This window comes from Sylvia atricapilla, chromosome 4 (assembly GCF_009819655.1).
Source record: "Sylvia atricapilla isolate bSylAtr1 chromosome 4, bSylAtr1.pri, whole genome shotgun sequence".
NCBI lineage: Eukaryota > Metazoa > Chordata > Aves > Passeriformes > Sylviidae > Sylvia > Sylvia atricapilla.
The window spans coordinates 72,106,467-72,133,197 of NC_089143.1; the positions used below are offsets into that span (position 1 = coordinate 72,106,467).

General features: G+C 41.0%; 2 protein-coding genes across 2 annotated transcripts in view; both read left to right on the plus strand.

Annotated features, from left to right (window-relative positions):
* LOC136360799 (bifunctional heparan sulfate N-deacetylase/N-sulfotransferase 3) overlaps positions 1 to 26,694 on the plus strand; it is a 43,801-nt gene extending 17,107 nt beyond the window's left edge. Inside the window, exons 2-13 of the mRNA XM_066318408.1 lie at positions 1,095 to 1,182; positions 1,744 to 1,898; positions 4,648 to 4,833; positions 7,332 to 7,460; positions 16,505 to 16,687; positions 18,174 to 18,270; positions 19,131 to 19,254; positions 22,426 to 22,600; positions 22,979 to 23,149; positions 24,158 to 24,267; positions 24,735 to 24,837; positions 25,979 to 26,694. Of these exons, the coding sequence (XP_066174505.1) occupies positions 1,095 to 1,182; positions 1,744 to 1,898; positions 4,648 to 4,833; positions 7,332 to 7,460; positions 16,505 to 16,687; positions 18,174 to 18,270; positions 19,131 to 19,254; positions 22,426 to 22,600; positions 22,979 to 23,149; positions 24,158 to 24,267; positions 24,735 to 24,837; positions 25,979 to 26,098 (1,641 nt within the window). The 3' untranslated portion in view covers positions 26,099 to 26,694. The remainder of the gene's footprint in view (positions 1 to 1,094; positions 1,183 to 1,743; positions 1,899 to 4,647; positions 4,834 to 7,331; positions 7,461 to 16,504; positions 16,688 to 18,173; positions 18,271 to 19,130; positions 19,255 to 22,425; positions 22,601 to 22,978; positions 23,150 to 24,157; positions 24,268 to 24,734; positions 24,838 to 25,978) is intronic.
* Positions 1 to 26,731, plus strand: part of SYNPO2 (synaptopodin 2) — a 295,612-nt gene that overhangs the window by 63,631 nt on the left and 205,250 nt on the right. The window lies entirely within an intron of this gene.

The following is a 26,731-nucleotide window of genomic DNA, read 5'->3' on the forward strand; positions in this document are numbered from 1 at the left end:
TACTTATATAATGAAGATGTCCAGGGAAACTAACCAAAATTACTGGCTCATGTTTTTTTCAAGGCACTAAGTTGTCTTTGCATTTCAAGAGTAGGGCGCCTGCCAGGCCTTTCAACCTTTGAAAATCTCCAGTCATTTTAGTATTTTTTGTGCAGCTAAAGGCATTCCCCATTCGTAACACAGTTACTCTTCTCTGATAACAGTAATGTTTTCAAACACTTTATTAAAATCATTGTGCATGTTGACACGGAAAACTTTCCGATGACCTTTGCTCGTCTGTTTTGTTCTTGCTTTGCAAAGTTTGGAAAGCTGGGTCTCTGTGTTCCCCCTGAAAGACTGAATGAGAGAACAGCAGGGTGTGAGAGTCTGGAAGAGAACTCCTGAATGTAATATGTAAATCTTAGGAGTAACAAATCAAGAGCATATTGAAATCAAAGAGGGAAGGTGTACCTGATGAATAATGCTTCCCCCGTCTTCCTACATGCTGTTTTTTTGTTTGTACTGCTTTAGTGCAAGTACACAGATGCTGACAGTCAGTATGCTCACTGTCTGAGAAATGAGTCAGAATTCGGGGGAATCTGCCATCCAGTTCTTTGCTGTGGAATAGGATTGATTTAGCTTCTTGCTGTCTCTCGAGATTTTTCTTTTTGCTTTGCCAGTGATTTTGAAACACGACTGAAATGCTGTGGCTGCACTTGAGCTAGAGAAATGCAACTGAGAGCTGGTCTTCACCCTGCTGAATGGAGCAGTGCTGGGGGCACAGGGGAGCTGGAATTCATTCCTGTGGCCCAGGTTTACTGAGTGACCAGTGGGAGGTCTTTGTTTCCCTGTCTCATGATTCAGGGGTAACCCAGCATTTAATAGCTGGCCATCCTCATGAGGAGAACGACGGCGTTTTCACGCGGTCTTTAATCTTTATGTGCTAATAAAAATATCTCTACTGCTCTGTCGTACGCAAAGCGCTGTTCTTAAATGGCAAAACCAATTGAAAAGGCACATGACTGTAAAAATATTTATATCGTTATATTAAATTTCTGCGCCAGCTTGTGTTTTCTACAGGTTTGTGTTTATATGCTGGTTTGTTTCGTTTTCAGGCCCTGCTTGATACTCAGAATCTTTTGAGAGCCCAAATTACAAATTTTACTTTCAACCTGGGATTTTCCGGAAAATTCTATCACACAGGTAAGAACCAAACACTAAAATTACTTTGATTTTGGTGGTGTTCTGTGTAGTGTGAGGACAAGTAGGAATGATAGTCTCAAGGGCCTTAGTATGCTGTGTTCCTGCATTAGTTGCTGGTGTGGGACAGATTAAATGCCTCCCCCCTTTTATTAAAATTTAGTTCTTTTCAGGCTGTTTTTGAGTGATAAATTCCACCAATCACATAAAATTTTGTCTTGATTTCACCGAGGGATCTGTTGAGCTGCCACAGTACATCCATGTGATTGTCTCATCTCTCCTGTAGAAATATAGCAATATATATTATCCCTAAAAATAAAATCCCTTAAAATAGTTTTGTTTTAAAAGCACTATAGAAATAGGAGAGATAAAAGAGAGAGTATTAAATAGGATGTGGGCCAGCAAAGTGGTCCCGACTGTCCCATTTTGTCACCAGTGCTTCAGCAGGAAGTATTTTAACTAGTCACAGTTAATTATGTTAATATTATTGTAAAAATGTAATAAAAGTAGAATCTTTATTTCAGAAATGTTTATTTGTTTGCTTGCTTTAAATTCCCCCTGCAGGGACTGAGGAGGAGGATGAGGGTGACGACCTGCTGCTGAGATCTGTGGATGAGTTCTGGTGGTTTCCCCACATGTGGAGTCACATGCAGCCACACCTCTTCCACAATGAGTCCTCACTGGTGGAACAGATGATCCTCAACAAAAAATTTGCCTTAGTGAGTTATATTTTTGCATTTTTTTATTTAATTTAAGTACTCAGAAACTCAATACTCTGTTTAGGTTAGGAAAAAAAAGTCAGATTTCTGAAGGAATAAATACTCCAGTGAAAGGCATCAAATGACACTGTGAAACCACAGAATGTTAGGGTTAGGTAAGTGTGTCACCTTTGTAAAGATGCAATTCTGCAGTGATACCCAATAACATCTTATACATTCCCTTTGGATCAACTTTATGGAAACTTGTTTTGAAAAGCATTGCCTTTACTAATTATTCATTCACAGCAAAGCTCTGAATCAAAATGCTTCAGTGAGAATATACTAAAAAATCAAAACAGGTTTTAGGTCTGAGGAAATTGGAGAAACAGACCACAGCTTAATTTCATGCAATAAACCAAAACAAAATTGCCACACATAAAACACGTTGCTTGTCTGAAGAGGGGCTCTGGTGTTGAGACCTAACTGTATCAAAATATCTCAGCAGACGTAACTTGTTTGCTGAGCTACATCTGCTCTTCCAACAGCCTAATTTTCCTTCTTGCTTTTCAAAATCCACTGGTTGCTCTTTAGCTGGCAGGGGATGGCTCTGGAAGGAGCAGGGGGATTTCAAATACAGAACAGCAGAGTGCACCCAATGGCCATGTGTCAGTGAGTGTAGAACAGGATAGAGCTGACTATCAGCCACTTAAAGTTTCTATTTGCAAACTTGGCTTTCAGGTGAGACACGTGCTTTCTTTCAAACAAAGATTTCACCAAGTTCGCTGTAAAATGGAGTTGTACTGGGTACAGGACAGCTTTACTTCAATGTTTCCTTTTGAGCAATCATTGCAGTAGGTGTTAGATTCCTGAAAATCTAAAAATGTTGTGTCCAGAATTGCCCTTTTAATATGAGTCTGTGTAAGCTCCACTGGAAATGAAATGGGTCCTTGTAGTTCTGGTGTGACCTAAGAATCCTCTGGGATTAGTGTGCAGGATGTAATCGTTAAAGAGTGTTATAAGGATAATGCATTTTTGACCCTGGTTTATGTAACTGCAGCAATTGTCATTTTCTTCACTACTTTCAGTGCTCTTCATGCTTACACATACCTTCTATTCATTTTTTTTCATGTTTAGACATACAGACATGAAGCTACTCATTATGTTTCATTTGCTCAGAGCATTTAACTTAATGACAGAGCCACTTTTTGGAAAGAGGCCGAAATTGCTGATGCCTCGTGCATTATCAATGTGTGTATTGTGTGGGAGATGCTCCACTGGGGAATAACAGTCAGTAAGGAATAGTGGACACACTTAATTCATTGAAGATGTTAGGCACCTTATTAGAGTGAAAGATTTAGATTATATATTCATTACTGCCTATTGTGAGATTTAGGGGTGAAGCCTTAAAAATCAGACTTTCATTTATATACAAATAAAGGAGATGCAATGGGATGTTAGAGAATGCAATTTCTAATGTGTTCTGTGGAGATTTTCCCATGCTTAAGGGCAGTAGGAAAGATAAAAGGAAGAAAAACTGGATTATCTGTGATGGAATTAAATTGTGTAAAGCAGCATAACTGATGGAGTACCCACTCTTTATTTCCTCATGCAGTACAACCAGGAGGGCAGATGTTCCTCATTCCTGTTTGTCAGATTGCACACAGTGCCCTTTATGTGTGCCGTAAATTCCTCAAGGCCAACAAGAATGTCACCATTTCTCTTTAAACCCAGAGAACTCAGGGTTCTTCACTGGGATTGAACCAGGCGTGTCTGTTGCACACAACAAATGGTTTTACTGACACCAGGCACCTGTTTTTCTAGAGATTCTCGTGTGCCTTATTAACTAGTTAATTCAAAGGATGAGGTCCAGGTACCAGCCAATGCTTTGCACACACAGTATCGTTAGGAAATCTGTATCAATTCAAGCTGTATTAAAAACTAAGAATTCAAAGGAAGTGCAAGGGCAGTCTTCCTAAATCATGGCAAAATGATATCTTGTGGACTGTGCATTCTGCTGATCAGCACATCAAGGAATATCTGCTGTATCCTGTTCCTTTGGAAAGTTACCTGAAGGAAAATGCATTGGATGGGAAGAGAATGTAATGGCACCAAGGTGAGTGTGGACACACAGTAAAAGCCAGGAGGCTTCAAAAATAGAAAATGTGCTACAGAAGGGCTTAGTCTACAACATCTGCCTGTAGACTGTTACAAGTGGTTCTCTTTCTTCCATTTTTAACGTGACACTAAAATAGTTAAGCTGGATTTTGAAAATGGATTTGTGTTTTGAATGGACTGGAGGGGAAATGCAGTGACTCTGAAATTCAGCTCTTCATCCAAGTAATCGGGAAGGGACGTGTAGTGGAAATTTTGGCTTTGTAATTGTAGCTGCCAAATGCTGTGTGTTGTGTTGAGTATGTGCCAGTGATTTTTCTCTCTGAAATCAGAGTTTGTGAGCAAATTCCTTGCAAGAGCTTGAAAGAGTGCAGCTTTCTGTTTAATGTAGATTGAAGAAACCAATGTAAATGCACTTATATCCTTCTTCCCTGCCTACTCCTAAAAATATTCTCTAAAAAGGCTTTTGTCTTAAAATCCTGTGTTTCTTCTTCACCGTGCTGCCCTCCATCTCCTTCCAGATCAGCATGTTTTGATACTGCTGTTATTTGCATTTCAGACCTGTTCTTGGTCTTTCACAAATAAAGCGTTTGAGAAGTGCCAAAACATCAAGTTTCCTTAAATTTTTGAGTGCAGCCATTGTTCTGTCATGTTTTAGGAGCACGGTATCCCAACTGACTTGGGCTATGCAGTGGCTCCACACCACTCAGGAGTCTATCCAGTACATGTTCAACTTTATGATGCCTGGAAAAAGGTCTGGAACATCAGAGTTACCAGCACAGAGGAATACCCACATCTGAAACCTGCGAGGTATAGACGAGGCTTCATCCACAAGAACATCATGGTGAGTTGTATTGCTGCTGTTCATTTTGTACTCTGCCATTTCATGAACAATTTCCTTTTTTAAGTGGAAAAGCAGGGTGTCCTGAAAGTTGGCACTGCGAGAAGCAGGTACCACTGTGCATAAGTAGCAAGGTGTATTTTACAGTGTCTTGTTAATTACAATCAGTCTGTTGCTTTTGCTGATGAAGGTGGCATCCAGGCACCCTGCTGACAGCATTAACAGGCTGTTAACTGTTCTAGTCCTGTGGTTAATGCTGGTTCAGAGAACTCAACGAAAAAGTCAATTTAGCATCATTTAACACAATGTGCTGGCGCAGATTTCTATCAGGTTTTCAATTTGCATGGTACCGTTAAGTGCAAAAGGGCATTGCCAGGTTTTGCCGGCTCAGAACCTGGATCTGGGGGAGTATGTAACTTTGTCTTCCCCAGGAGCTGTGCGTGGTTGCCCTGGTTTGGCTTCCAGCCCCACTCAAACATGGGCTGGGCTCTGCAGCCTGGTTTAACCCAGAGCCCTGGGGCAGGCAGAGCCTCAGGAGCTGTGGGGAGGGAAGCAGCTCACCACTTCCCACACCCACAGCACCTCCAGGCTACCCAAGTGCTCTCTAGTCCCGCTGTTCTCCTGGGTTACATCCCTCCCAGCACTGTCACTGACAGCCCCGTTTGCCAAAGGAAGGGCTGGTACACAACTGACAGGGAAGGCGCTGGGCTGTGGCCATCTGGGCACTGGGGTGGAGGCTATTTCGGCTTCAATCTTGTCAGTATTATCTCAGAAGGGTTTCAAAACAGCTTTCCAAAGTCCTCGGTGGCACGTTCCCAAGTAACTTCCTCTGGAGCGTGTAGGAGGGCAGTGACTGGGGGCCCTGTGTGGCACCTCTGGTGCAGCAGGCACTTTGGGGAGGTCAGGAGCACAGCACAGCACTGCCACTTAGAACAGAATTCTGGTATTGTTCTCAGGTTGCCGTGGATACCGCTCTCCTAAGCAAAGACCTAATGTTTAGAAAGTTTTGATCTATTTTTGGGCGAGGCAAATGAAAATGATCTCCAGAAATCTAGGAACAGAGCTGACACCAGTATGGGGTTGAGCTACAGTTTGTTCTCCTCCAAGCAATCCTCAAAGCGGGTGAAATAACGGGTTTGTGGATGTGCTCAGGGAGCACAGAGCATTTGGGGAAGACAGATTGACTCAGAATCTCCAAAAATCCCTTCCATAAATATTTGTAAAAACACGTCATTTGAAGACACATAATGAGATTTAACACAAGGACACTGCAGCCAAAAATCTATTTCCAAAGCCAGTCATAGAAAACCACCTGTTCAGGGAGTCTCAGGCTTTCAGTTCTCCAGGGCAAATGCATCAGTATTTTACATCTGCAGACTAATAGTAATGAGCACACTGGGTAAGAACATTGTTGTGTAAGATTTGTCAGAGCACCTCCCATCCAGTACCAGCTTCATTCCCTGCCTCTGTGAAAAAATTGTTCTCATATTTCTTCACCAAAATCCAAAGGTTTTTTCCAGAACTTAGGCAAGTCTTATAGCAGATGTACAAATTCCATACGTTTTCTGACAACACAGAATTTACAATCCGTGATCACAGTATTCTCTACAGCACAAAAAAGTATCTTGAGAAATGAAACTGCAAGAAATAGAGAGTACAAAACCACAGCCTGTTTCAAATAAGGCATTTGTGTGCTTTAAAAGTTAATCTATCATAACAGTCCCAGTTAAGCATTATACATGAACATCCATACTCAGCTATTGATTTTCCATAAGGAATAGACATAATTGAAACACTCTCCAGTAAATTATTTTCTGAATTCAGGAGAAAATATTTTGAGTTTCTGAGGCAGAACCTAACTGCATTTAGTAGTTTTTTATATTTAAAAGGTTTCTTCTTGGAATATTATTTTTAATAATTTCACTTGTATGATGTATTTCAGCTGGTCTTAAAAAATACCACAGTTGAATGAGAAGTAAATCCTTCTTGTTAGGTGCACATTAATGGCAAAATTCCCTATGACTCAGAGTAGAATTATTGGTGGTGGTGATGCCTAAGCCAAAAAAACCCCAATTTGCCTTTCCACTTAGAGTTTAAATTTACAACGAAGCATCATTCAGATAAAAGTGGAACTGATTGATACGATATAGACTGATAATATTTTAGATTATCTTTCACATTATTTTAAAACTTTAGACTTCAAATACTTGGATTTAGAATGAGGTGTTATGGACAGAAAGTTTGAGGCGGCTCTGGAATTGTAATTTGGTGATAGAGATCTGTCTCCAGTTTCAAACAAAATGTGATGAATTTTTGGATGTTACGGTTTTAGTGATCAAAATTCATCTAGATCAGTGTTGATTTCCAGCAAAGTTGAGAGGCCAAATATACACAGCAATTATATGTTACTTCTCTGACTTTTATCATCTCATTAAAAGTATAAAATCTTGAATTTTTTATGGTTTTTTTGTTTTTTTTTTTTTTTTTTTTCATAAATTCAGGTGCTTCCTAGGCAAACTTGTGGCTTATTCACCCACACCATTTTCTATAAAGAGTATCCTGGAGGTCCAAAGGAATTAGACAAAAGTATTCAAGGAGGAGAGTTGTTCTTCACAGTGGTGCTTAATCCAGTAAGTACAGCGGAATTTTGAAATGTTTTTTAAATTTTAACTGAAGAAAAAGTTACTGAATGTTCCAGGGGTGATCAGCTGGGTCTCCCAAACAGTAATGGTTACTGACAGTGAGTTCTTTTGCTTTTTTAATTAAGTAAATTAAGATCTAATATATGTTGCTAGTTGTACAAAGCAGTCCCCACCTTTTTTTGACAACTGCTTTGTTAGTAATGCAGCAGTGCCAGCCTGTCTTGTTCTTTACTTTTCACATGAAATAAGACCCCTGAGATTTAATTTTTTGAAGAATTTGAATGTAAAGAACTGCTGTGACTGTCTCAGGTGAAGTTCATTTCTCTGCTGTGGCAAAGTCCTGGTGCAAAGTCCTGGGAGCGCTTGTTGAGGTGAGAAGGCTGCAAGCAAGGAATGCCTGGGCTCCAATCAGTTTTGAGGAATTTCAGTGGCTCTCTCCTAGCAGCTTCAAAGAGGAGATCCAATTGAAAGAACCACACTGTTCAAAGAAAAGATCTGAGTAAATGAACCACGTCTGCTTAACCTTTCATTTATGTTTAATGGAAGATAAACAAGAAGTGAGGTGCTGAAGCTACAGAACACTGACAGAAGAGAGCGGTGTAGTACTTCAAAATGGCATGGCATTAGGTCAGCTGCCTCAAAACTGACCTTTCAGACAAGCTTTTAGATGAGATTTTCATTTGGCGTCCAAATCAAACATCAAAATAAAATTCTGCTGGTTTATAAAAATGTAGTCACTGGGAACACCAAAGGGAACAAAACATATTTTCACTCAAGTCTTTTGGAAAAACAGCCGAAATAGTTTGTGCTCTTTTTTAATCTTCTGCATTGTGATGCAGTCCAAAGGAAAACCATTTCTGAAAGCTACTTCAGCAGTTTATATGCAGTTGTATTTTTCATGCCTCAGATGCTTTCAGGCTGTAGTTTTGGCTCTTTGAGAGCAGTTAGTGTTTTGCTCCCCTTCTTCATGTTCACATAGCAGAATTAGGAAATAAAAACTTTACTTCCCCTAGCACACACGTGGTTTCCCTTCTGGAGGGTGGCAGTGGTTGCAGTGCTGGCTTTGATGATGTGTTTCATTGCAGGCACAGCCCAGAATCACTCATAGAATTGTTTAGAGTGGAAGGGGCCTTCCAGACCATCTGCCTCCAGCCCCAGGTTAACAGAGCTGAGACCTGGGAAATTCATTGGGTGGGGAAGGGTATTGGCACTGTAGCAGTCCTTTGGCAATATGTGGGTTTTGACTAGAAGTTACTAGGTGAGCAAATTAGAGGAAGGCACAGAACAGTATTTTGAGTCAGGACAAAATATATTCCCCATTGCAATACAGCCACAACAGCCAAAAACTATTTTACAGCAGCAGGGAAACAGCAAAGTTTAATATGAGTGCTTGAGGCATAAGCCTTTTGAATTAAAAGAATGAAGAGAATGGAGGAGAAGGCAAGCAGTGAAACAACCATGATTTTTGATATTCATCATGGAGGTTTGATCCTGTCTGCCTGAGATCCTGGAATGTGTGTACAGTAATGTCTTTTTATACATTCCAAGTAGGTCTTCAATTCATGCCATGCATTGCTGTGTGGACTGTGTGATCACCTACTTCTGAAAATGATGATAGCCCCAACACAATACAGCCTAAAAGAAGAGAAGTTAAATGCAGTGTTTTCTAAATACGACTGTAAGTGACTATTAGGCCAAAATCACTCCGAGACTCCTTCTAAGGAGTGCCTTTGAACAAATGATGCATCCCATTTCTAAATATCTGCCTAAAAACAATTCCTAAAGCTCTAAGCATTAGTCTGGCACACAGTCAGTTTAAAGACTGAGGTTTGTGTCTTTGTGGGGTTTAGGTCTTGCATGTATTTAGGTCATACTTTGCATGTCAGAGTTGGGCAAAAATTTAGACACTAGAATGAAGACTAAGTAGTTTTAGGAGTCTGTGTAGTTATGGAGTGGCATTTTGGATTTTGTAAGCTTTGTTGCATTTTCATTAAAATTGCTGGCATTTCTTTATGTGAAACACACAGCTGTTGGGAGGATGCAAAAATTCCATTATGAGGCATTTTCAAAATGTTATTTTTTACTGATACAAAACTAAGAAGAGAAAAGACTACCCATGAATCATTACAATGTCAACTAAGCAACCTTTTCAATAATGAGTACATAAATAGTTAGTTTCCAAACCTGGAAAATGTGAGTGCGGATTAAATGTTAATCTTAACAAATGTTTTCCTTATGTTTAATTTGGAAGTAAATGCAATTTTTGAAGTGGAAGTTACCAGGCTGAGACTTCAGAAGCTGGGTTCCCTGCTCTGAAATAAACGTCCCCAAGAGTGAAGCCCAAAATTTCTCAGTGGTTTGGCTGTGCAGTGGTGTAAGAGAGACTGCCTCCATGCAGTGTGCTCGATCAGCCACCATGTGCAGGATAAACCACAAAATCCACAGGACCACCGTGTGTGCAGCTGTGAGTTTTTGTCATGAGAACCAGTGGGATGGCCCTGTTCCCAGACATTCTGCAGGTATGGAAGGCCTCAGGAAGTCCTGCTCTGCAGATGCTGTCTGTGTAACTGGGAACCAGCTGGGAGTAGCAAATCTCACAGCTGCCAGGTTGTGTTCCTGTGGTTTGCATTGGTGTCCCTGCACTGGTGGCTGGGAAGTGACCCTGACCACTGTTCCTGTGAGGCGTCCCAAATCCTGAAGTGCCACCAAGCTGAAAAAGAGCCCAAGCACTGAGAGAACACTGTTACCCACTCTTCAAGTAATATTTGGTATGTCTGTCTCCTGTTAAAGATCTTGCTGACTGCAGCGGCCCCCGGGCGAGATGGTGCTATATCAGGATCTTGCACAAAGTGTTTCACAGGAAAAGAAAAAGCCAGCTTCAGCAGCCTGTATTATTGGTATACTGGCATTATTTCTCCCACATTATCAGTCAAATAATTGACTTTTGGGGAAGTTGAGGGACTTGCACTGATTTAGGCAGGGAATTCTGGGGCAAAGCCACAAGGAAAATGTGCATTGTAGAAGTGTGTAGTGATAACTGTCTTATCCAGTCAGACACATCTCTGGTTTATTGTCACATCGTTACTGGTTTTCATACCACTGTGCTCACTTTAAAACATTTTAGCAATTATTTTTCCTGGTAAACTTGTTAGAATCATCAGTGATTTCAGATTCATCTCTCTCTGTAATATCCAGTTAAATTCTTGGATTAATAAACGAAATTTCTGTTCAGTGTTTCTTGGAACAAAATTGTATCAGTTTCCTAAATCAGTCCTTTGAAGTAAGTGAGCCATTAGATTTTGAGCTACATGTAATGAAGAGGTCAGTGTAGACACTGCCATCACCTGTATCATTGCTTCTCAGGTCCTTCAAACTATAGAAGATACAGATCTGGAGATTTTCTATCCTCCAAAATGAGTGCGTAAGGGTAACCAACAGTGGGTGAAATTTTTCTGTACCTTTTCTGCCCCTAAGAGAAACAAAGAGAATGAAGTAATTGCATTACGTGCACTTACATGCACTTCCTTGCAAAGTACTGTGTGTCTGCAGATGGAAAGAAAAAGGGAAAATGCCCTGTGGAGAGGAATTTGGTGAAAGCCTTCAAATGGTTGACAGCCCAACAATGAAACTAATGTGTAGCCAGCTGTGTGCTCTTGACATGGTTACAGCAGTGCTGATGAAGAGGAAAGGCTGCTAATGCTTTAGGCACTTTGATTGATCTTAAAATAATTGTAATCTTTGTGCGCGTTCAGTTCTAAGTATTATTTTCTTCTAATTTTTACCTCTCCCCAGTTGCAGTGAGTAGAGCTGTTATTAAGCTAATTGACTTGCAGCAAGGGAGAAATTATCTCCTTTAGCACTGAAAATGAGAGGATTTGTATGAGCATCAGCAGAACCTGCTGTATCTTAATGTGACCCTGAACTGGCACTACGGAAGAAAAGCAAAATCAAAGACCTTCAGGCTCAGATCTTCCCTTTCTGTCCGTCTTGCTTGGCACAACCTCGCGTTTTACTGTACTGAGTGTGGGAAGCAGGAGGGATGGTTCCATTTGGCAGGCTTGCCCCACTTCCTGGGTGAGAAAGCCATCAGTTTCATCTCTTCCCTGTCCTCTCACACCCACAACTCCTGCAATAGTTGCCATCAGTTGGGGCAGGGGGAAATCAGTTTGGCCGAGTGTTTTGGCTGACTGCAGAAAGCAAGGATTCTGTGCCTTCTTTTCTGTTCTTCAAAACCCACCCATAAAAGCCAGACAGAGTTTGGTATTTTGTGGGTGGGAAAAAAAAAAAACCACAAACAAAAATCAAAACCAACCCAAAAATTCCTAAGGGAACAGGCATTGTGGAGAGGCTGTGGAACAGACAGGAATAGCTGTCTCTTGAGAATTGATTCCTTTTAACAGTAGGCAGGAAATGCATTGAAAATGTGGCAGTGAGAAATTTTTACTCGTCTACCATCCTTAAAATTCTTGAATGGAAAGCTTTGTGCTGGTGGTTTAGAGTGAAGCAAGTCTTTTTGAACAGTACCACCACTGCTGATTCACACAAGGGGAATGAGCAGCAGCAGAAAATAAGCTTGGGGTTCCTGACTGTCAGGTCAGCAGTTCAGAACTACATCAAATATATGATTTTGTCTGAGCTCATAACTCTTCCCTGGCTCCATCACGTTTAATTCCACTATGTAACTGGAATTCCACTCATTCACAGTTTGTGAGTGGATGGGTCCCTGGCAGCTGTGAAAGCAGCAGGACAAGCTCAGGGCTAAAAAGGGAGTTTGGAAGCTGGAATCTCTGTGGGGGGATTGAACGCAGCGTTTCTGCAAGCATCCAGGTCTGAAAGGACTGTCTTTCAGCTATTAAAAATACATATTCAATATAGACTCTGCTCTGATTTGTTATTCCATCACTTTGGTAGTCTAATGGAGCAAAAACCTGCTGTTTCTGAGTCTCTGAATACCTGAAACAGAACTCTTCAGAGTAACTTGGAAACAATAGCAGAACTGCAAACAGTGTCTGCACAATGCCAAATTAATTGGAATATAGGTGTTCTGAGAGCTGCATGCACTCTCGTGGCCTGTAAACATGTGCTCAGTAGCTAAAATACCAGCAATATTCCAAATTGGTGATGCATCTGCTGCTAGTGCCTAGCTGAGACCACAGAATTAATTGTCAATCATAATTTTACTTCATTTCGAAGGGTTGTGTGAACTTCATTGAGTTGGAAGGCCTCAATGCTGCCTCGTAATGTTGGTGCACAGATGGGAGGGTGACATAGTGCCTGTCACTGAAGTACCTTGATGACAGGTTTATTAGTAGGAATTTATTCAAATTGGAATTGCCTGCAGTAGATCTATATATGGTTTAAAAAATTGTGTCCAGTATGTAATAATATATTACCTGTTTTTTCTTATACCAACTCTTCTAGTTCTAGATTTGAAATGCCAAAATAATTAAATTCTTCCAGATCATCGGTGTCCTGCAAGTCTCAGACTTCCCTCTACTTCCCTTGCTGCTGCAGCTGATGTCTGAAAAAAGTCTTCTCTCTGCTCTGGGCTCTGATCCTGGCACCTTAAGAGAGACCCCTTGACTCCAGAGCAAGAAGCCAGGAGCCCTAGGAAGGGCTAGTCAAGTGGGAATGATAATTTCCCCTAGGAAATCAGGAAATCAGAAATCAGGAATTCCATTCCTTTTGGAGGCAGGCACCTCTGTTTCGTCAGGGAACAGCAGCAGTTACCAAGACTCCAGAAGCTTAGTTTGAGCAGCGTCCTTGTTGTATGATTTCAATAGGTGCAGTACCCTAGTAATTTTGATTTTGTTGTGATCAGTATTTGTTAAAACACCCAGCCAGTTACCATACCTCTAGAAGCTGCATTACTTATTGCATTGTTTCATTCTGTGTAAGTTGTTTGTCAAGCATCTCTCTGTTCTTAATACATAAATTAGATCATGCTGGTTCATCATTCCCTGAGACGTGGTTTAATAACAGCAGCTCCCTCTCGGTCTCAGCTCTCAACTCTGTTGACCTAGAAGCTATTGCCTCTAATTGGGAAATGTTGTAAGGAAATATGCAGCCTAGAATGAGCAGTCAAAAAGATAAAAGCTCTTTCTCCTGAGTGCTTGTTCTCATTTCCCTCTGTTTCTGCAGTATCAGTCAGAATTCCAAATAAAATCAGGACTGGGGAAGGAGAGCAAATGTAACTTAGACCTCTGTCCTTTCACTCTGGGGAAGGAGAAATTGCTGAGAAGAAGTGGAAGGAGAAGGCAGAGCACAGGAGAGCACCTTTGGAGCTCTGATCTGAAAATGTGTGAGAGCAGGAAAGGAGCTGCTGCCCGGAGGCCAGATTTAGTCCCAAACCATCATTTTAAAAATGGTCTGCATTCCATTTCAGTTCCCTCGTGAAGGATATTAAATCCCATGGAGGGTGTGCATTGAAGTGCAACCAAGATGATGGTTTGTTTATGAGGAGCAGCTAGAAAAGGGTGATCCTTCTGTGCTGAAATAAAGAAAATGCTGAGATGCCTGAAAGAAATTATTTGAGAGGAGTGCTGGAAATAATAAAATGAAATAAGCTCTTTTTATCAGAAAGGGAGGTTAAAATGCTTGTTAAAGTAAGTATAAATCCATTCACAACTACTTCCCTATTAAAGGAGCAATAAAGCAATATACGAACGTCTGTTTGTATTTTACAGCATTTCCCAGAGGTGGGAGATTATTGAACAAACAGTGTTATTTACTGGGTCTAGCCTTGGGATGTGGCCACAAAGGATTCCTTTTAGAGCTTCCTGATTGGTGGTTCCCAGAGAGTAAATCTTCAGAAGTCCAGCATGCTATTAGTTGCAGAGAAAGAATAATGATTCTTGTTAATTAGAACTTGTTTGAATGACTCAGGACGTGGTATGTGGAGCAAATCAAAGCATCAAAAACCCAGTATGGAAGGGAAAAAAAAATCATCCTTGTGTTCTGTCCTGGTGTGAAACGGCACCACCTGCAGATGGAAGGGAATGGATGTGTTCCCATCCTGCTGCACAGGGAAGTGGGGAGTCATCCACCATCCCTCTCAGCTAATCTCTGATAATTGTGATGCCATCTAGAAGAGTCTTTTTCTACAATGCCAAGTCATGTATTAGGTCATGTATCCACTTGGCTGCGTATGGATTTCTTTACAAGACTCAGCCATTTAAGTTTTCAACCAGCATTTGATCATCTTTGTGTTGTAAATAATTAACCATAAAGTATTTGACTTAAAAAAATACAACTAAAATGGGAGCTTAGGTCTCTGGTAATTTTTCCCCTTCACTGATACAGTTTTATATGCTGGAAATTATTTATGATGATATGTCCGGTCAATTTCTCAGCCTGTGCTGACATTCTTAAAATTACAATGATATTCTCTTCAGGGAAAGAATAATTATATTTTCCCTGAACTAGCAATCTTTTCAACTTCTCTTGCTTTTTCTTTCGTGGCAGTGCAGTAGCTGTTGGCAGGTGAGGAGTTGCCAGGAGGTGAACTGACATTAGAAATGTCAGAGGTCAGCCCAAGTGTAGGAAAGAAAGGGGCTGTCAGGAAAGCGAGTTAACCTTTTTTATGGAAACCCGCTGGTTGTGACTTTAGTGAGAACAAGGTAGTCCTGTGGCTGCTCTATTCCTGCTTTGAGAACTGAAATAAAAAAGGAAACCTGAAAAGGTTATACATTTGGTGCCTAAAGGGAAGGAGTTTTCAATCTCAGTCCTGCTCACAAAGAAAGATCATCTAGTGATTTAGCAGTGTGTATCTTCTGATTTTACTGTAAATACCAGCTTTTCATTCTTTTCTTTTTACTTCTTTAAGCTGAGGACTGGAATTTCTTTACAGAAGATTAACTTCAGTTTCTGCACTAATTTCAGAATTATGACTGAGATAAGCTTTTCTTTTTTTAAAGTGGCTTACATCAGGTCTTACTTTAAATAGAAATTACTCATTCATGGCATTAGCAGATGGATTTATAAAAAGAGTCATGGTTCTAATTTTTTAATGGCAATTAGGCTGGAGAGTTTGTTTTGGAGGAGCTGTACTTTAAAAAGACTTCAAGAAAGAAATCACTGGTGGAGAGGCGAGGGTTTGCAGATTTCAGTGTGAGAGCATTAGTGAAAAGTTGCATTAGTGAAAAATTACCTTGGAAAAGAGGGATCACTTTAGAAAACAGAGGGTTCTGTCTGCAGCTCTTCCTCAGTCCCTGAGAGCTTATCCTTGCAGTCTGTGTATTCCTGCTCTGCTCACCAGCTCAGTTTAGGTGTATCCAAAAATGCCCTTCCTCGGAGAAACCTTCGCGGAAGCATTGCTTCCATTGGGAGTGCAGAAGTGCAGCTGGAGCCAGGGCTGGGGCAGGAGGGTGCTATCTGGGTATCACCTTCCTGGTAAGGTACTGGGGGAGTAAAAACACCAGCAGCCTTAAAACTTGTGGTGGTCTTTGTTTGGGACTATTTTGTGCGCCGTTATTTGAAACTACTCAGGTTTCAGATTTTGGTTTTTTGTCTGTTGTGTGTGTCAGGCCAGTGCTGCAGAATATCTTTGCAGAAGAGATGAACTACTAACTCTACAAAACTTAGACCTGCAGCCATGAGATTAAAGTGGCAGCAGTAGAACTCAGCTGCTTCCCTGATCTGTGGCTCCTTTGCTCTTCCATGAAAACAGGGAGTATGTTTTTAACATTGCATTTGTATTCCTGTTAAAGTGCAGCACGGGGCATTGTTTCTGCAGTATCCTGTGCAGTAAATGCACATAAAGGTGCTGTCAGTACTGCCCAAGCCCAGGGTAGCATTACACATCCTGCCCCTCACAGAGCTCCTGGGCCCTGTTCCAGCGTTTTCCTCATCGATTGCCTGGCGTTGACTTGAGCAGGAGGATGTGATCAATGAGGGCGGTCAGGGCTGTGCGGGTGTGATCCAAGGCTTGCTGCTCCGAGAGCAAAACGCAGCTGAGATTTACACTACCCGAGGCTGCACTGCCATCTAGTGATGCAAGGACTCGAGCGCGCTCTTCCTTTTGTCTCCCGCAGATCAGCATCTTCATGACACACTTGTCCAATTACGGGAACGACCGCCTGGGCTTGTACACCTTCGTCAACCTGGCCAACTTCGTTCATACCTGGACAAACCTCAGACTGCAAACCCTTCCCCCGGTCCAGCTGGCTCACAAGTATTTTGAGCTATTCCCTGAGCAGAAGGACCCCCTCTGGCAGGTGAAGGCTGAGCAAGAGAGCAGAAAAAAATTGTCTCAGTGGTTTATTTTTTAATTCTTTGTTTCAGTTTCTTGTAGAGAAAAGCAGTCACATTTCTAAGTTGGTTCCATAAAACAGCCAACTGAAGCTTCAGGATGTGATTGTGTTCCCTGTGGCTTGTAAAAGGCTGTGAAATTATTATGCATTAAGATGTGTAATTCAAATTATCTTTAATTTGTCTTATTTGTGACTCTACTTGCCTTTAAAAACGAGGGGAAAGGCAGGCAACTGCACGCTGGGTTATTTCTCTTCTCTTTTTGGAATTAACAGGAATAAAGCATTTGACAGGCAGCTGTATATGCACCTTCTGGTAGTCAAAGAAATGAGGTTTTTCTCCAAGTGTGTAAGGAGAAGAGGGCATCCAAGAAGAGAAGAGAGCATTAAGACCATGAATACCCTAGCCAAGTGGAAATAGATGAGATGGAACAGAATATTACATTATTCACAATAGGCTGGGAGCTGCCCAAGGAAGAAGTTTGCCAGGAAGCTGTAGATACCTGAGTCCTGAATATAAAATCTTACTAAGGTGCCTTGGTAGAAATGTTCTAAGGAGCAAACTTTACTAAATCAAACATAAAAATGTATCTAAGCTTGCTTACTAAAATGTTTTCCAGCCTTGGATATTGAATTGCCAAGTTGGGGTCTGAGATTGCAAATTTGTACTTAAATATGCATCTTGACATTCATGCTGGTTTTGAATAAAACATTGAACTAGAGGGGAAAATGTCAAGGATTTTGCATAATACTAAGAGAAAATAATTTTAAAAATGGAAATTAGCTGGTAGCCAAATTACTTGAAAAATTATAATTACTTAGAAAAGACATTTTTAAGTTACATACTGTATGTGGTCTATTTTGTCCATAATTGATGTGATTTTGAATACAGGTGTATATTCTTAAGCCTCAAAGGGGTATGTGGAGATAATTCTCTATGTCTCAGTGCAGTATTGCCAAACAACAGTGCCAAAAATTGTTTGTGAGTAGCATTTCCAGAACAAATTTAAATTGATTCAGTGGTGAAGCAGCAAAGATTAAAGATTAATATTAGGTACTGTTTTGAATTGGAAGATCAGAATATGTGTTTGTAAATAAAAAGCCTTAAAACATAATGAACTTAACTCTTCTAGTTTTAAAATGCAGCATATAGAGTGTGGTAGCTGTTACAGGAATGAGGCAACTATATATGTGTAGGATATATTTTGTCTACATCCTTCTCCTTAAAAAACATCCAGACACTTAATCTGACCTGGTTACATTGGAAATGCCAATCTGAATCACTGGAATAGTTGTGGAATGCATTGGTTTTCAGTCATAAGCAAAAATAATAATTTCTGATAAGAATGTTTGTACATGGGCAAAAAATAGGTTATTTATCTAGAAGGGTAATTTTAAGAACTTTTTCAACTGGGATTGCCAATGACATTCTGGGTTTTCTCCTCTGTTTTAGAACCCCTGTGATGACAAACGGCACAGAGATATCTGGTCTAAGGAAAAAACCTGTGACCGCTTACCAAAATTCTTGGTCGTAGGACCCCAGAAAACTGGTGAGATTTTCTTTTATTCCAACGAGACAGGCTGTGTGTAAGTTCAAATAAATAAACCATTTAATCACTGCTGACTCAGGCTGCTGTGTAGAGATCTTGATCATCCAACAGCATTGCTTTATTTTCAGATACCGTGCAAATATAGCTTAATAATGTAAGTTACAGCCACAGTCAAGTGCACATTGAAAATGCAGGGTTGGGGGGTGTGTCATTTTTGGGGCGAACTTTCTGTCAAAATGAGTGCTTTGATAAAGAGATGAGGAAGATACACAAGGTCTTGTCAAAGTGGAAAAAGGAAGGGACAGGACGGAGCCATCTTTCAGATGTGTTGGATTCTGAATTGCAAGTTCTTGTCTTGCATGTGTCTTGTTCATAGAATCATGTTACTTCTTGGTGTTTTTTTCAAGTCAAGAAGTTCCTAATGGACAGTTTTACTTACAAGATTGCAGTAGTTTATACTACTGGTTACTTCTCTGTAATCAGAAAATTGCATGTAAGCTTCCTTTCGTCTTCACCAATCCTCAATAGCTACTGAATGCAAGATTTAAAAATTATTTTTGTGACAGTCTCACATACATAAATCATTATTTTTTTAAAACACGGCTATTTTATGTAGGATAACCAGATTTTTACACTGGCACTCCAGTGTCTGTATTAACTATTTATAGTTCTTTAAATGTCCTAATTCTAAAAGCTCAGAAAGCACAGGATCTTAGGTGACAGAAATCAACATCCCCTCAGTGAAATAAAATGGAATAAAGCTGATTTAGCCGCATCTGCAACTGTGATCCCCTCAAAAATATATGTGTGAGTGTGTGTGTAGTTATATTTTAAATCTTGGACTTTTATCCTATTTGCAGGTACTACAGCCTTGTATTTGTTCCTGATCATGCATCCTTCCATCATTAGTAACTCCCCCAGCCCAAAAACCTTTGAGGAGGTACAGTTCTTTAATAGAAATAACTACCACAGGGGGATTGATTGGTAAGATGGGTTATTAGTATAAATATAAAAGTTTATATGTTGTGAACAATAGAAAAATGACATTACTGTTGGTAATGGTAACTGTGAATATATAAAGTGAGATAAGAAATAACCCTTAGAGTCCTTCTGCAATAAGAAATAAATGCAAGTGAATAATGATATTACTGCAGAATATCTCAAATGCACTACTTTTGTGAGGCTTTCTTGTGCATGTCCAGAAAAGAGTGTGTGCAGAACAGTAACCAAATGTGTATTTCTCCTTACACACGCCTTTGAAAGTGGGACAGCAATGGTTGTTAGTTGGATATATGGGCACAAAAGTTATGTTCCTGCTGGAATTCTTATTTCTTAAGAGAAAGATACTATCAGGAAGAGGCATTTCTTCCTTTAAATAGGATATAGCAGTAGTAATAATGTCAATAATAAAAAATGGGGGCAGGGAAAGCCTCTCAAAATGTTCTTGAAAGATCAGGTAATTAGGAGAAGGTGTCTGTGGGGGTCAGTGAGTGGTGCTGGGGCAGACCCTGTGTCCCCACTGCCACGTTCCCTGTGGCTCCCTGGGAGTCACCAGGCTCAGCTGCAGCTGAAGGTCACTCCCCATTGCTGCCTTTCCCAAAGGGCTGCCCTGTAAAGCACTGCAGCACGAAAGCTGGAGACATGCTGTAGTGGCTGGGGAGCCCCAGTGAAGGGTTATCGATTTCTTGTCTTGTGGTCTTTATTTTGCCCCCAGTTTAAAGGAGAATGCTTTTATTGCCTTTGACTTTGTACTCATCCGTGAAATGAGCAGGGTGAAGGCCGCTGTGTGGTCTCAGTGCACACACATCAGATGCAGTTTGTTTGCACGCTGCTGGTTCTCCCAGAGCTGTAATTGCTGCAGCACACTGTCACTGGGCAGGGTGGTGAGTCAGCCACTCGTGCCAATGCAGAGGTGCTGAATGAATGGCTGGCAGTGGGAAATGACTGCTCCACGCTGCTGGAGCAGCCAAAGTACAGCGAGCCCGTTCTTCCACAAAATCAGTGTTTTCATGTTGCTGCAAAACTACTGTGCTGCTTCTCCCATTGCTCCTGCCTCATTCACTCCCTGAGGTGCAGGTGCCACTCACACACGTCAGATGACCTTCATCTTCACGTGGCACTGGGGCACGAAGCTCACAGTGCTCAGCCTGTCTAAGCCAGGAGCACCCCTGTGACAGGTTCTCACCACAGCACCCACTCTGTGCCCCACCACCCCTGCCAGGTTCCCACAGTGAAGTGTCAGATGGTAACAACTCCCTGTTGGTGTAGTTCCCTAATGCCTAGGTTTGAATTCTGTCTGCCAGACAGATCTCTCAGACCACCTACTCTGACAGTGTATTTCAACGGTGGCTGGTAATGAGCTTGCCGCTTTGTAATTAGATACAAGGGCTCTCCTCATTAGTCAGTGGACTAATTGGCTGGGCTTCCTGCAAGAATCACAAATAACAATCCCTTTGATTTGGTTTATGGTTTTGGAGATAGGGCTTTATCCCTGAGCTGACTCTTAGTCTTTGTCCAAGCTGGATTTAGAGCAGGGCCAACTACAGAAGCAGAACAGGGTTCTTTGACCCTCAGAGCCTCAGTTCTGCCGTTTTGAAGGCACTGTATATGTAAATTGTAAGCCTCCAATAAACATGGCAGAACAGTAAGATGAGAACTGATCTTGCTGTTGTTGAAATGGAGAAGTCTAAACAAACCAGTCCTGCATTTCTTTATGTGAGCTTCGTTACAGGTTTCTTGGACAAGTTTCTCTAAAGCCTTCTCAGCTTTGCCCTTACTGAATTTAATAATTGTCTCATGAATGAGAGACCAAGCAAGACTTGTGCAGTGTGTCCAGCAGAAATGCTAACCCTGCACTTTGAAACCTCTTGATATCACACCTGGTCCAATCCCTTTCCATTTTTCACTGACAGCATATCAACCTCTACTTTTTTTCAAATTTCCCATGTTACCTCAAGAATCGATTCACTTTTTTTTGTCCAAAATTCAGTTTAGTGCCTTATTTGATGTTAAAGACTTGTACTCCTCATTGCCTTGTATTTATTTTACTTCCAGGACTTCAGTACAGCAGCATAATAACACATCATCTAGAGCAGATTTGCCCTTAGTGCCTGTTGCCTCTCTCAAAGCTGGCTTTCTCCTTTCCTGGTAAAACATTCTGAACCCACACAGTCAGGCCAAGGCATTAGCTTCTAATGCCTTTTTGAGTAGAAATGGGTACAGCTTCATCATTCTCATCAAATCAGCCCTAATACTCCTGGGCAGTAAAAGTCCATTGTCTCCAGTGGTTACAATTTCAAAGCCAACAAGGGCAGTCATTTGTGCTGGAAGTATTTGTATGAATGGAACAAAGTCACAGCACTGGAGGAGGCCTCGGTCCTTAAGCATGGTCCTCAGAAGAGGCTGTTTAAATAACATTTATTTTCTTAATGCAGGCTAACCGAAAAGTCAAGAGGCCCAAAATTTCCTATTTATTGTTTTCCCCAGCAGTAACAAGAAGTGGTCTGAGGGCCAGGGATAGAGAAGTCCTTATTTGATGAAACAATTGCAGGAATTCAACTTCATAACGGATGAGGAAAGCTCACAAAAAACCATAAAACAACTACAAACCCAATTTTCCCTAAAAATGTGACTCACAGAAAAATAAGTGAATTCTCTCACTGCTCAGAAACCTTTTACCTGATGAAGCTGTGAGGGATTGTTTGAGTGCATCTTCCCCATATAAACAGCCTCTTAGTCTGCTCAGTCAAAGCAATTTTGATACTAATTAGCTTTTTCTTACAGTTTTGCACTTCATTTGGGGTCAGCAAAAGGCCAGATTTGGAAAACTCAGTTTCCACTTTAGCCTTCAACGGTTTGTTCTGACTGAAAAGTGAGAACTTGTGAATTTTAAAATACATAACTACTGTAACTTTTTTATCCAGTTAAAAAAACAGCTGCAATGTCTAGTTACAGGTAGTGAGAAGCAAGCTAGTACCAAGTGAAATATGATCAAAGATACAATGTAAATTTTGCTTTGCTTGCCTTTTTTTTTTTTTTTTTTTTTGCAACTGAGCTTTTATTTTAATGGAGTATTCTAGAATAAAGTATGCTTAACAGATTTACCAGCCTTTTTGTGATTTTTAAGTAGTTCTGAGGATGATGTTGCTTTCCCAGGTACATGGATTTCTTCCCCACTCCTTCTAATGTCACCACCGACTTCCTCTTTGAGAAAAGTGCCAACTATTTCCATTCTGAGGAAGCTCCCAAGAGAGCTGCTTCCCTCATCCCCAAGGCCAAGATCATCACCATCCTCATCGACCCGTCCGACCGCGCGTATTCCTGGTACCAGGTACGCACCTGGGAGAACGTGGGCCAGCTCCAGGCCAGGTTCCCACCCTGAATCCTCTCTGTGTGTCCTCTCAGGATACATCCCTGTAGTCAGCGACCGTCTGTGATCACCCATGGGCTGAGATGCCTGTCAGATTTTAAGGATAAAAAATACCCGTAACCGCTTTTTCAAGTTATCTATAAATGCAAGCGTGTAAAAATAATTAGTTTATTTATGTAATCAGCACATACAGAAATTAGTGTATTGACACAGTGATCTAGTTCATGTTCTAAATACAGGTTAGGCTAAGAAATTTTTGTCAGTAAGAGCAACCAGTTTTGCCTTGTTTCCCCAGCTTTTATAGTCTGTAAAGTTCCAGCAGTGTCCGTTCCTTTACAGCATCAGCGATCCCACGAAGACCCCGCGGCTCTGAAATTCAGCTTCTATCAGGTGATCACAGCTGGCCCTCGAGCCCCCTCTGAGCTCAGAGCTCTCCAGAAGAGATGCCTGGCACCTGGATGGTATGCTACCCACATTGAGAGATGGCTCACTTACTTCCCACCTTACCAGGTGAATAAGACTCTTGACATCCTCATCCTAGAGATATGTATATATATAATGTATGTATACTTCCTAGAAGTTTATCTTTGTAAAAGTCTTGCCTACTGACTGCTGATCTCAAGGGTGTCCTACAAATTGTTATGCTCCTTCTGCTCCTGTGTGAGGTCAAGCCTCAAAAGGTGCACATCCTAAGCCCTGAACATCATGTGGTAACAGCAGACCAGGCAGACAGGATCACATGATCAGTATCTCCTTGGGAGATTTATTTCTGGAATGGAATTTTGTGACATTGGCAGCGTGTCTGGCACTGCTCCCCACCCAACAGTTAGAGGGAGGTTGGCTGCAATCCCAACCTTCTGTTTATCCAGGACTCTTGTAGCTGAGACAAGTTGGCTGGAGTCTGCACCTTCTGTTTTCCTGGAGTGTGCCAAGGAAGCTCTGATGCATCTAGCTGCTGTTATCCTCCACCTACTCTCTTTTCAGCCAGCCTTGTATCTCTCTTCATGAGATGCACAATGCTGGAATATCCTGGCTCTCGTATGAAATTCTCCTCGTTATGTTTTCGTCAGCTTTTCTCCACAAGCGGCCCATGAATATTGAATTAATACGCATTGTCATGCAGAGTTTGGCCAGATTTTATGTCCCACAGTGGTAGTGAAGAATGAGCCCTGATGGTCTTATGTTTTATTTGGAAAAGTAGGAGCCATTAATATAATTTTTTCTTGGCTGGGCCATTCTCTCAATTTCCTGACAGTATTTCTTAACTTTAGATCCTTCACTGCTATTTCTCTGTTGTCACAACAGCTTCCAATGCAATATAATTTCAGATTTAATTAAGATGCTATATACCCTGCTTCCAGGTCATTAATGATGATGACAATTGAGACTGGGCCCATGATTGTTTCCTGGGGCAGTACTCTCCACGTGATGAAGGAGTTTGGCAGAGGTGGGAGTTTCAGATGCAAGCCTGAAATACTGAATTTCAAATCCAACCTCCATTTATTTTCTCTGTTGTAGTTGCTCATTATTGATGGACAGCAGCTGAGAACTGACCCATCTACTGTAATGGATGAAGTACAGAAGTTTCTGGGAGTGTCTCCTCATTACAATTACTCTGAAGCCCTAACGTGAGTTAATTAGTTTATCATTTTCACATGTTCCTACATTCCTAAAACACCAGCTAGTCTGTAAGTCAGACATAAAGCCCTTCACAGTTCTTTGAGCTGTTGGTAAGGCTGAGTTGTTCAGGTCACAATCCAGGGTTAAATTTTCTGTGAATCATTCACTGAGCCACCTGGCTGTTCCAGAAGCAGAGCTCTGACAGACAAAGTGCTGCTTTGTGAGAATTGCATATGAATTTCGAATGGATCAAAACGAATTTTACTTCCATAAGTGGAACATGGAATGCTGCTGTGCAGAAACAGAAAGCAAATAGAATTAATGTCTTTTTTCTTTTTTTTTTTTTTTTTTTTTTTGGCATTAGCTGAAAAACAGAATCAGTTACATCAGTCAGGAATGTAACATCCCCTCCTTTGGATTCTGACTCCTGTGTGTGGTTATACACAAATTTTACACAGCACCATGTTTGTTTCAGGTTTGATTCACATAAAGGATTCTGGTGTCAGCTCTTGGAAGAAGGAAAAACCAAGTGTCTTGGAAAGAGCAAAGGCAGAAAATACCCTCCTATGGATTCTGAGGTAAACCATGATGTTCACTGGCATTGTACAGGGATTCACTTGGCAAATACAGGACATGACACAAGCAAAATCATGAGAAGGGAGACAAGACAAAACGAAGTAGGTGTGAATTATTTGGCCACCTGTCCCTACAAAGGAAATGTGTAGGCTGTGGGCTCCATAGACATTCAGTCCATTATTTCAGATGTGAAGATTAAGTCATTAAAAAACAACAAAATCTAAAACTTGGCACTCCTTAGAAAACTAAACGTGCTGCTCCTGAAGTGCTGTCCCCTTTACCTTATGGACTTAAGCAGCAGAAGTTCCACAGTGCAGGTTTCTTCTCAGTCATCATCAGATAGGTGTATTTGTGTGGTCCCTTGTCTTTGAGAAGTAATGCAGACGCTCCTGTAATCCAGTTTTAAGAGAGGTTAGGTTCTGTTTCTGTGAATTCTTTAAATACCTTCCCCAGACAAATGCTCAAATGGGGAAATTCCAATCGGATCCAATGCTGCAGCCTGTACCCAAGGGCAGTTCAGTCTCCTGTTCTAGCTGGAACTTTCATGTTGATTCTGTCTTGCATTCCCATTTCATTTAGCCTGCCTAAAATGCAAATAAAAACTTACAGTTTGAACAGCAATAAGAATTAATGTACCAGGTAAGCTGGGACATTTTCTCACGGTACATAAATTATAAATAACTTCACATCAGTAGAGTCATACTGATACAAAACCATTGGGTGAGAAGGATTTTGGTCTGAGATAAGACAGGAATGTGTTTGTGCAAATTCTTGTCTTTTTCAGCTCTAAATACTTCTGAAAATGGGGGTTGCTAACTGATACAAGTCTATATACAAAGCTATTTTAGAAGCTGTTATTTCCATTACACTGCAATAAAAGTATCTCCATCACCTTCAGTGTGATTCTAAATGTACAAAACCAGTAGAATTAAATTTTGCTTTGACTTTGGTGTTCTTTTTGGACAACCTTTGTTTCCCTTGAAATTACCTTTCAGAGTGCAGCTCCTTGCACGCAGTAGATAGTGTAAATTGCAAAGGAAGTAAAGTTTTCACACAGCTCAAACCAACTTTGAAACCTCAAATTCACAGCAACTGCAGTGCAGCCTTTTATTAAATAAAAACCTCTCCTTTTGTATCCATCAGTGCAGGGCTTTTCTGTCAAGCTACTACAGAGATCACAACGTGGAACTGTCAAAACTCCTCCACAAACTGGGACAGCCCCTGCCATCGTGGCTGAGACAAGAGCTACAGAAAGTGAGATAGCATTGGAAAGAGCTTCTTGAAATCTCCTTCCACACTTCAGTGGTCATACCTGAACTTTCCAGCAGCTCCCAGAAGGTCTTGTAAGATATACCTCTTCAAAAAAGTGTAAAGGATAGAAATGATTTCCATATGCTGGCATGTGGATTGTAAAAATACACGTGTTCCTTAGAGCTCTGGTGGGCCAAATCTTTCTCATAAACATTTCTGGGCCTGTGGACTTGTGGACTAGTGTGCACTTACTTGGAAGTTATTTACAACTGGTATAAGCATCAGAGATACGTGACCTGTCCAATTTCACAGTAAATACTCACATTTTTATGTATCAGTTTTCAAGTATTGTGTCTCATGTAGGTTTTGTAGCCCTTTGTTGTTGGACCACTGGCAGTTTTTCTTAGGATTCGATAGTTGTGTTGCATAGGATAACTTGATGTAGCACAAAACACCTGGAATACTTCTGCCTTTGGAATCAGCTTGCTAATGCCCAGAGAGTGTGCAAACACAGGGGAGCAGTGCAGTTATCATGGGTCATTGAGCTGTGCATGGCAGCAAACGCACCCAGCAACATCTGCCATCCACAGGGGGAGAAAGAAAACCACAAACCAACCGTGGCAGAACCTGTGATTGTATTATCCA